We start from the raw sequence: 11,179 nt of genomic DNA, 5'->3' as shown, positions 1-11,179 counted from the left end.
TCCTTGCTAATTCTCTATGCTGTGAATTGCTTGAGGGTCACGATTTCTATTTCTCGCTTTATACTCAATATCCAGCAAAGTGCTGACAAAGATTAGGCGCGGTACGGTCTGTGAAAGAACGCATCCTGCCAAGCGCAGGGGCCGCGCACGCTTGTGATCCCAGCTAATCAGGAAGCTGAGGCAGGAAGATAGAAAGAGACCAACCTCAGCAAACATGCGAGGTTCTGTCCCCAAATAAAAATTTAAAAAGGGATGGAATGCAGTTCAGTGATAGAGCACCCCTGGGTTCAATTTCCACCGCGCGCGCCACACACACACACAGAGACAGAACGTATCCATGAATCCATTTAACACTGCAGTTTGTATGATTCGGATTCCCAAACAATTCAAAGATCTGGTCCTCTATTTGGAGTGCGCCATGGTAGGAGATCGCTCTTCCCTCCTGTCTCACTGCTTCGGTTTGATAATAAGGGCTGGGAAAATAATCAGAGCGTGGAAAGTGTTATTCCTTCAGCGCAAAGCTGTGTTTATCTGCTGTGGCACTGACAAGAGTTACAGCGACCTGGGGCGGAGCCACGCCGGAGCCACCTGCTGCGGGGCGGCCTGGCGCATGCGCGCAGGCACCCTGCACATCTACCTGCGGGGGCCCGGCCGAGGAGGGGCGCTTGCGCTCTGGCCTTTTCCGCCGGAGCAAGTCTCGCGGGGGCGGGGCGGGGCGGGGCCGCGTGGGGAAGTTCTCGCGGGACCCGGACGAGCAGCGGAAGCGAGGCGGCACTGCTGCTTCGGCGACCGGGCGGCGGCAGCGACCCAGGCTGAGGCGGTGACGGCGGCGGGAGTGGGTGCTGCGCTCGGGGAGCAGCAGCGGGGTCGGCAGCCGCGCGCAGCGCTGCTGAGGAGCGGGGTCGGCGCAGAACCAGCAGCTGCGCCACGGTGAGTGCGGGCGGCGGCGCGGAGCGCGGCTCGCTGCCTCTTCCTCTCGGCTCGGCAGCGGGCGGACCCGGCCCAGCCTGCCGAGGGCCGCTGGGGCTCAGGACGAGGATCAGATCGCTGCGCTCCGGACCCCCACGTTTCCCCCTTTCCTCCCAGGGGACGGCCCCTCCGGGTCCGGGCAAAGCCTCGAACCGCGAGGAAGAGGCCGGGGTTCCCCCAGGAAGGCTCTTGCCCTGGTCGTGAGGGTTTGCGCAGGAGCCCGGGAGCAGCCGAGAGGAGAGGGTGCTAGTTCTGTGAGTCAGGCTGACTTAGCCCGGGAGGCGGGGGATTCGGTGCAGGCTGCAGACGTGCTGATTGATGCTCCTTCGACCTGCACCGCAACACGTCACCATCTCTTGACTTCTTTGGGCCGAATTTTGTGCGGAAATCCACCGTGAGTTGAAGGAGCCTATGGCCATGCCTTTGATGCTGGCATTTTTCTCTTTAAACGACTTGAAAAATATTTGTCAAAGAAAATAAGGAGCAGCAGGTTGGAATGCTCGAAGGAAAAGATTTCTGCGCGAGAAGGCGTTGGGAATGCTTGTTTGCAATGCTGTCCTTATACGTACATGATTGTAAGCCCGATGAGTTAAGGCTTGTTTGGAGAGTGTTCTAGGCTGGCTTCAGATGCTATAAAAGTGCAATTTGCACAGGAGCTGAAGTGCACTTGTGGTCTGCCTTTTGGTACTGTTGACACTCCGAAAAGAGAACACGAGAGAAATTCACTTTAGTCTATTTTGGCTTTCCTACTTCTTTTTCACGTTGTACTTCCCCCGTTATTGCCTTCCCCCTGCCTCTATCCCACTGGGGACACGAAATGCTTTTGTAACGCTAGTCATTGTCCCCCTCCCCCCCCTTTTTTTCTAAGCTACTTCCCCTTCCTCCTTGCTGTCTTCTGAGGCATAATTTTTAGAAGTTTCTGACCTTTGGCTCTGCTCGTTTTCTCCCTCCTTTCAAGATTCTCCTTGCATTTTCGGGGAGATATCCTCTATCCTGCTGTTATTCCTTTACTTTTTAAGCGCCCACTGTGTTCCTTCAGCCAGCCAGAAGGGTTGCTAGAGAGCTGTGCCAGACTTCGATTCTCTCCCTGGGAACTGGGATTCAGTTTATCCATAAGTAATCAATACTGCTAACCTGGTCACAAGTGTAGTTTGCTTATTTGTGTTTTAGTTATTTTTCTTCCTTCACATTAAGAACATGCTTCTGTTCCTCCTTACATTTTCTTCCTGTCTTTTTTGTATTAGCAAGGAAGATTGAGTCAGTTTGGGGCCTTTAGGACTTCCTTTTCCAGAGGTAGTTAATGTTCAAAAATGAAAATCAACTATAGATCTATACTAAAATCAAATGAAGATAACCTGAAAATTTTAAGGGAACAAACTTATTTCACTGATGATGTAAACCACTGCTCTTTGTAATAGTACAAATTTATTCTTTATCAGTTTTTTTTTAAAGAGAGAGTGAGAGAGAGAGAGAATTTTTTAATATTTATTTTTTAGTTTTCGGCGGACACAACATCTTTGTATGTGGTGCTGAGGATCCAACCCGGGCCACACACATGCCAGGCGAGCGTGCCACCGCTTGAGCCACATCCCCAGCCCTCTTTATCAGTTTTAAAAAAAGATTTTTTTTTTTTTATCCATGGGTACAATATCTTTATTTTGCTTATTTATTTTTATGTGGTGCTCAGGATCGAACCCAGGGTCTCACATATGTGAGAGTCCAGATCTCTACCACTGAGTACAACCCCAGCCCCTATCAGTTTTTTGTTTTTTTTTTTCCCTTTTTACCTTAAGGATCTTTCTCAACATGTTATAATTGGCTTTTGTTTGTTTTGTTTGGGGAATCCAATGCAGGACCTCCTATGGTTGACCTACACCTTAGCCCCTGTTTTGTTGTTGTTTGGGGAGTTGAACCCAGGGAAACTCTGCCACTGAGCCACATCCTCAGCCCTATTTTGTATTTTTTAATTTTTTTTTAAGATGTTGTTGGACTTTTATTTTATTCATTTATTTATATGTGGTGCTGAGAATCGAACCCAGGGACTCACATATGCTAGGCAAGTGCTCTACCACTGAACCACAACTCCAGCCCGCTATTTTGTATTTTAGTTAGAGACAAGGTCTCCACAGGGTCTCATGAGCTGCTTAGTGATTCATTTTTGCTGAGGCTGGCTTTGAATATGATCCTCCTGCTTCAGCCTCTGGAGCCCACTTGGATTATAGATGTGCGCACCACGCCCAGCCCCCAGTCCTTTTTTATTTTTATTTTGAGACAGGGTCTCTCTAATTTTGAAGTTGGCCTCCTTGCCTTACCCTCCGATTTGCTGAAATTATGGGCATGTGCCACTGCATCTGGCCCACATTTGTTTTTGATAGAAAGAAATACCTTAGGGGGCATGTTGTAGCTCAATGGTAGAGCACTTGCCTAGTATGAGTGAAGCACTTGGTTCAATCCCCAGCACCATATAAAAATAAACAAATAAAATAAAAGTATTGTGTCTATCAACAACTAAAAAAGAAGAGGAAATACCTTACTTGCCCCTTCCTATGTTTAAAATTTTTCTAATCCTGAGATTTTTAAAAAAAGTTAATTCTTATAATCAACTTAAAAAAATTTTTTTTAATATTTATTTTTTAGTTTTATGTAGACACAATATCTTTATTTTTTTAATATTTATTTTTAGGTGTAGATGGACACAACACAATGCCTTTATTTTTATGTGGTGCTGAGGATCGAACCTGGGTCCCGCCTGTGGTAGGCGAGCACTCTACCTCTGAGCCAAAATCCCAGCCCCTATAATCAACTTTTTGACACAAGTGCAAGCATTTAAATGCTTGGGGCATACTTTTTCAGTTGGTTATTTTGATTTGAGAGAATTGCTGGGTTTTAAGTTCTGCTTGTTAATGGTACTTAGAAAAATTCCCCCCCAAATGGTACTTATGTTCCATGTGTTCAGCAGCAGTTGTAATTGTTACATAAAGCAAAAGAGCAATAGAGTTTGAAGAAATTGAGTAGTACAGGGTGGAGAGCCACCATGCTCTCCTGAGAAAAATTATTCTTTTTTTTTAATGTTCTAGTTTTTAGATGGACCCAACACCTTTATTTTTTTTTAATTTTTATTTATTTATTTTTTTTTATGTGGTGCTGAGGATCGAACCCAGTGCCTCACACATGCTAGGCGAGCGCTCTACCACTGAGCCCCAGCCCCAGTCCCTATTAGTTATTTTTAATTAAAGTGCATTTTCTGGAATGCAAATCAAAATTTTTGTTTATATCACCTTTATAGTATAGCAGTGATTTTTAAAATTTATATGCGTAAACCAGGCGTGGTGATGCACACCTGTTATCCCAGATATTCAGGAGCTGAGGCAGGAGGATCACAAGTCTGAGGCCAGCCTCAGCAACTTAGTGAGACCCTGTCTCAAAATAAAAAGAGCTGGAGAGTAGCTCAGTGATAGAATGCTTGCCTACCATGAGGCTCTGTGTTCAGTCTCCAACACTGGAAAAAAAATTATATGCATAAGAATCTCCTGGGGATCCATCCATCCCCCCCCCCCCCCAACCAGGCATGGACCCAGGGGCGCTGTATCCTGAGCCAATGTGATTCTCCTGCCTCAGCCTCCCAAGTTGCTGGGATTATAGGTATGCACCACTGTGCCTGGCTACCTGGGGATCTTTTTAAAATTAGGTTTCAGCTGAATTCCATCAAGCAACTCATAGTGAATCAGTCTCTGAATGGAATGATTTCAATGCAGAAGGTCCAAGAACCAATACTTACAGAATGCAGTCATAAAATAATAAGTCCTGGGGCCTGGAGGTATAACTCAGTGGTAGAGTGCTTGCCTAGCATACATGAGGGTTGCTTGGGTTCAAACCCTAGTGTCACAAAAATAAACTGGTGTGAGACTTAAAATGACATTTTCTCTATATTTGAAGTAAATATTTAGAATATCCTAATATAACTGACTCTAGGTGTGATTAGTGGTTGTTCCCTCCCCACTGGGAATTGAACTCGGGGGTGCTTTGCCACTGAGCTACACCCCTGACTTTTTTATATTGTTTTTTTGAATCAGGTCTTGCTAAGTTGCCCTGGCTGGCCTTGAACTTTTGGTTCTCTTTCTTAGCCTCCTGAGCAGCTAAGACTACAGATAGTGCCTGGCTGTGTAATCAGATTTATATGTTTAATTGTTTTTAAACTACAGTTTTGTAAAAATTATTTTAGTTCTCAATGGACCTTTATTTTATTTATTTATATTTGGTGCTGACAATCCAACCCAGTGCCTCATGCATGCTAGGAAAGTGCTGTACCACTGAGCCATAAACCCAGCCCCTATATGTTTAATTTATCTGTTTTTTTGTTTATTTGTTTAATGTGGTGCTGAGGATCGAACCCAGTGCCTCACCCTTGCTAAGCCAGCACTTTACCACTGAGCTACAATCCCAGCCCTATGTTTAATTTTTGATCACTCTTAGGACTGTGATATGGATTGATTTACCATTAAATTTATCCTTTTTTTTTTCCTTTGTGTGCTGTGGATTGAATTTGGACTTGAATGTATAAGTGTTCTATCACTGAGCTTCCTCATCATTCCTAAGTTTATACTTAATGACCATTCATTTGCCTACCAGAAGGTCCTTCTGAGTCTGCATTTGTAGAAGCAAGTTCTAGATTTACTCTTAGAACATGTTGAACAGTATTTGACGGTGTTAACATCTCTTTTTGCCAGAGTCTCTGCCAAGCCATTTGCAGCATGCACTTTTTTAAAATTTTTATATATTTATTTATTTTTTTAAAGAGAGAGAGGTAGAGAGAGAGAGAATTTTAATATTTATTATTTAGTTATCGGCAGGTACAGCATCTTTGTTTGTATGTGGTGCTGAGAATCGAACCCCGGGCCGCACGCATGCCAGGCGAGCGCGCTACCGCCTGAGCCACATTCCCAGCCCCAGTCATGATTTTGAATGGTCAAATTTTCTCTCTTCAGGAATTTTCACAATTTTTTAAATTGTGAAATTCCAGGTTCACTATTTTTAAATTGTGAATTTTCAGGTTTCACTTAATTTTGTCCTGAAGAGAGAGACTGACAATCTTTGGCCATTCACTACCTTAAGAGCTTTTGGTTTCACAGCTCCCCACCCCCAGGTTATTTCTCCAGTGTCACTCAGTTTATATGTATGTGGTAAAGTGATAGTTAATCCAGGTCTACTGCAGAGAATCTGTAAGCTTTTTGGTTTGTGTTCCAACAACAAAAGAAATACATGAAGGATAATGAGAGAGGAGGGGAAAAAAGGGAGATCGTGAACTGTTTGTCAGGATGAACCCAGCTATTGTGTATAACTATATAGCTCTCAAAATAAAAAAAAAGTAATACATTTTTAGTGTAAAAACAGAATATCACTGAGGTGTATTGTGCAGAAAGTAAGAATATTCTGTGATCTCATTCCTAGGTAGCTTTCTATCTTTTTAAAAATATATACGGGTAGATTATTTTGCTTTATGGAAATGGGATAAACTAATTTTTCTGCAGTTTTTTTAAACTTGATAACATATCTTCCCACTGTATAGAAAGATATCCCCTAGGTAAATTCATGGATATTGATCAAGTATATGTATTTTGCACATTGTATTTTGTGTCACTATTTTAGTAAAATTAATCAGGGAAGTGGAATTGCTTAATCAGAGTATGTATTTTAAAATTGTTGTAGTACCAAATTACTCTCCAAAAATATTGAGCTAATTAATTCTCAGCTAGAATGTGGACTCTGATAGTTTTATATATACCAAGCTAAATCTGGCAGATAGTAGTAACTTTTCAGTGTTGAATGAATAACATATGATAGGGTAGAGAGCCTCTTTACCCAAAGTATACAAAAACTGGATATTATAAGTCTTTAAAATATATAGCTAGGTGTGGTGGCACACATCGGTAATCCCAGCAACTGGCGAGGCTGAGCAGGAGGTTAAAGCCAGCTTAGACTCTCTCAAAATAAAAAGGTTTTGGGATGCTGCTCAGTGGTAGAGCATCCCTAAATTTAAGACCCAGTACAAAAAAAAAAAAAAAAAAACTGACTCATACATGAAATTTAATTTGTTTTAATTTACATTTCCTTTTTTTTTTTTTTTTTTTTTTTTTTTTTTTTAGGGGGTAGTGCTGGGAATCAAACATAGGGCCTTGAGTAAGCTAGGCAAATGTTCTACCACTGAGTATATCCCCAGCACATTGCATTTCCATTTATGTGTTTTAAAGTAACATTTTTAGCTTGTATTGAGTGGTGTTATACATTAGGCTCTGACCAAAGCACTTTGCATATGTTATCTAATTTAATGCTCAGTGAATCTTAAAGGCAGCTATTATCCCATTTTACAGATTAGAAAACAAACTTATTTAAAAGGCTTTCCTAAGTTATTGCTATGATTGGCAGGGTCATTACTTAAATGAATAACAGCCTGCCTCTGGACAGACTATGCAAACTCAACACTATACTGTCCCATTGTGATATATTTTCTGTGAATTTGGGGAAGAAGAGAAATAAACAGAAGAAAGACAATAGGATACTGCATTTTAGGGAACTGCGTTTTCAGATATAGGGCACATCCTTTGAACAATTAGTTATACTTTATTTAAATTCCGTGAATGCCTGGTGTGGTGCATGCCCGTAATTCTAGCTCCTTGGGAGGCTACTAGCCTGGGAGACTTTGTAAGACCCTGCCTCAGAGTAAAAAATGAAAATGTATGAGGCCCTGAGTTCAATCCCCAGTATCCAAAAAAAAAAAAAAAAAAAAAAATCACTGAGTGTAATGAGCTGTAGAGTGTGTGCTAACAGTTTAGACAGTTTAGAGATGCTCTGATCAGGTGACAGTGTTAAGCGTATTGCTACTTCATTTTCTTGGGGAGAACAGCACCATCTGTGCAGAGGTTAGGGTTTAGCTCAGTGGTAGAGTGCATGCTTAATGTCTTGGGTTCAATTCGCGTCATACCGCAAAAGGGGGAAATTTATTTAAAAAATTGTGTCTTCCTTCAGATTTGTTACTTTTAGACATTAGTGTTATGTATGGGATAGAATTCCTTTTCTTTGGATACCCTAATAAGCTGACCTTTCCAAGTTTTGTAAATGCGATGCTAAATTTTATTTGGCACAGCCTTGTAAGTATTAATTTTCTATGAACTGTTTCACAAAACAATTTACTTGAGTGATTACTTGAATAATTATACTTTTGAGGAGTGTTAGTCTTTCAAAGCTTTCACTCAGTAACCTGTGGCAGATGAATTGAGTAGGTGGGTGTTGAGAACCATCTTGTTTTTTATGTTCCTGCTATTCAACTATGATGCAGGTAAAAGTTTATGCCCTATGTTACATGGTACCTTGACAGTGACAGTGCTTTGATTTGTGTGGTTTCTGTTTTAAAAAATAAAACTTGTTTTTTCAGATTTGTTCCATTCTTCTTCAGCTTTCCATCATTGATGCATATAGGCTCCTTAATTAGCCCTGAGGACCTGTTAAAATAAGTAGGCAATGGAAGATATACTCTGGCTTTTAAAATTATATATGGAGGGCTGGGGATGTGGCTCAAGCGGTAGTGCGCTTGCCTGGCATGCTCTGACTTCGATCCTCAGCACCACATAAAAAAATAAAATAAAGATGTTGTGTCCACCGAAAACCAAAAAATAAATATTAAAAAATTCTTTCTTTAAAAAAATTATATATGGACTAATGTGATAAAAATAACTATAGAGTGTAAGTGAAGGGCATTTAGATACACAAAAATCTTAGTATTTTTAAAATATTTATGTTTGCTGTAGCTTTTCTTTACTCTTTTAGAGCCAGCACCACATAGAATGTCTTAGGTATGACCTGGAAGGTAGTGGTTTGGTTTATTAGTTACCTGCAGCAGAATGTTTGGCTTTCAGAATTAGCCTGAAAGACTTTTTACCAGGTGATTTCTTTAATCCTCTGTCTGAGCTGAATATTTCCATCTGGTTTCCTGCTTAGTCCTTTGAAGCTATATTTGATTAATGCCCCAATGATTAGCTTTAGGATAAAAGAATAATCTCTTCTACCCCTCACGTGAGCTGCTAGATGGGAATTATCTAGCAGAAAGGTGCCACTGTAAATAATCAGTCTCCATTCTGCCAGTGCCTTTGTTGTTTTCTGCTTTTGTTTAGTGTGTATGAAAACAGTGGCTGAGCAAACAAGAATGGGATTTCATTTGCCTTTAGGTATGCAAAGGTTAAGGTTGTATCCCTTTTCGTGGTGGGAGACTCTTCCACTAAAGCAGTGATTGCACTGACCCCAGTTCACCTTCGCCTGGTACACTGTGTTTAGTACTTTTCTGGCTCTGAGAAAAGCTGTACTCGGAGTAACTGTGTGGGTCTTCAGTCTGACCTTCTGACACAGGCCCTGTACTTTCTTTCCCCACATTAGATGCTTGGCAGCTCTTTTTTCTTTTTTCTTTTTTTTTAAACGGGATTCCTTTTGCTTGGCATGGAATGCAAACCTGTAATCCCTGTTGAGGCAGGAGGATCACAAGTTTGAAGCCAGCCTGGGTAATTTAGGGACACCACGTCATAGAGGCAGAGGGCCCCTGGGTTCAGTCCCCAGTAACCACCAGCCCCATGCACACACAAAAAGGGTTCCTTTCAAGTGTAGATTAAGACTTTAGCTCTGCTGTTTAGGCTAATTAGAAGTAATGTGGAGGCTACTTCTGGAATGCTGAACCTTGGTCATCTAGTTCAAAGACTGGTGGGGACTCCACAGTTCTGGGAATCTTCAGGGGGAAAGGGAGCCTTAAGCAAGGACAGATCTCTACCAACAAAGAGCGCTCCGGAGTATCTTTCTCTGGTGGCCTGAGCATGCCGATTAGTTCATATGTGGTGGGGGAAGGCCACCAGAATTCTTGGTGGTAATTGGGACTAAAAAAGGCATGTCTAGTTTCACTTTCTCTCGCTTTCTTGAGAGCAGATGAGAGTTAGTTTCATGAAGAGTAAAGCAGTTCCACCGCAGCATGCATGGCTTGCTTTTGACTGTGGAGTAGGGGAGCTGGTGCTCCCAGGAAGCCTTGAAGCATTGGCAAAAAAGGGGGGAAGAAGGCCTATTTAACCAAGAAGAGTGGGGTGCTGTCCCCAGGGTGGGGTCTTTCTTTCAGTGGACAGCATTGGGTGCCAGAGAGGTATGAGGGGTGCAGGAGGAAAGGCGGAGACTGAACGGGACTCCAGCCGGTTCCTGCACAGCGCGCACACCCAGTGGGAAGGAAGAGGAAGTGTGTTCTGGAATAGCGCAAGCAGCTGCCGCCATTGGCCGCTAGGCTTGTCAGTTGCCTGGGGCTGAGGCTAAAAAGAGGAAGAAGAAGAGCAGGGCTGTTGCCTGGAAGGGAGGAGGAGGGCTGAACCTTGCAAGCCAGGGGGCGTGGGGGCTGGGACTGCAGGTCGATTGGCAGGGCGGGGCTGCCGTGGATCCTGGCCACTTCTCAATCGTTCCTCTTCTGATTCAGGGTGGCATTGTGCTTCTCAGCGTGCTGGAGTATTCCCAGACCAGAAGCGAGGCTGAGCCCAGAGGGCTGGGTTGCTTCAGCAGGGAAGACTCCCTTCCCCCCTGCTTCAGGCTGCTGAGCACTGAGCAGCGCTCAGAATGGAAGCCATCGCCAAATATGACTTCAAAGCCACTGCAGACGATGAGCTGAGCTTCAAAAGGGGGGACATCCTCAAGGTAAGTGTTGATGCCAAGCACGATGCTGAGGTTGCCTCTCCTTGTGCTCAGCTACCTTCTTTGCTGTGATTACACACAAAGAAGCTGTGCTTGTTCTTTCATGGCACACTTTTAACATATACCATTAGGTTTGATCAGGATAGCTTGCAATAGGCGCTGAGATGAATATTAAATGTGACTTAAGAGTTGGTGTGATGTGTGGTCTTTAACTGCCTTTGTGTGGTTACCTTGAGTAGTTCTGTTTGTTGATACTGCCAAAATTTCAAGAAAAGTATGACTAATATGATTGTAGAAAGGAAGGAAATGAGTAGATTGATTTACATTGTAAAAAATCAGAGTTTATAAAAAATCAGAAAAAAATTTTAACACCTAAACTTGAAGTATTTTTTGTAAAAGTATTCCATTAGTCTTATTTTACATAGCCAAAGGGTTTTAAATTCTGTAATATCTTGGTAGGTTAGAGATTGATTTTTCCCAGTTTAGAGGTTGTTAGAAGTATTTGCCA

General features: G+C 42.6%; 1 protein-coding gene across 1 annotated transcript in view; it reads left to right on the top strand.

Moving 5' to 3' along the window:
- The first annotated feature begins 739 nt into the window (after positions 1 to 739).
- The window catches only part of Grb2 (growth factor receptor bound protein 2), a 70,364-nt gene continuing 59,924 nt past the window's right edge, over positions 740 to 11,179 (top strand). Inside the window, exons 1-2 of the mRNA XM_026404844.2 lie at positions 740 to 930; positions 10,460 to 10,674. Of these exons, the coding sequence (XP_026260629.1) occupies positions 10,597 to 10,674 (78 nt within the window). The 5' untranslated portion in view covers positions 740 to 930; positions 10,460 to 10,596. The remainder of the gene's footprint in view (positions 931 to 10,459; positions 10,675 to 11,179) is intronic.

This window comes from Urocitellus parryii, chromosome 7, assembly GCF_045843805.1.
Source record: "Urocitellus parryii isolate mUroPar1 chromosome 7, mUroPar1.hap1, whole genome shotgun sequence".
NCBI lineage: Eukaryota > Metazoa > Chordata > Mammalia > Rodentia > Sciuridae > Urocitellus > Urocitellus parryii.
The sequence above is the reverse complement of the archived record's forward strand: the minus strand, read 5'-3'. Positions and strand labels throughout refer to the sequence as shown.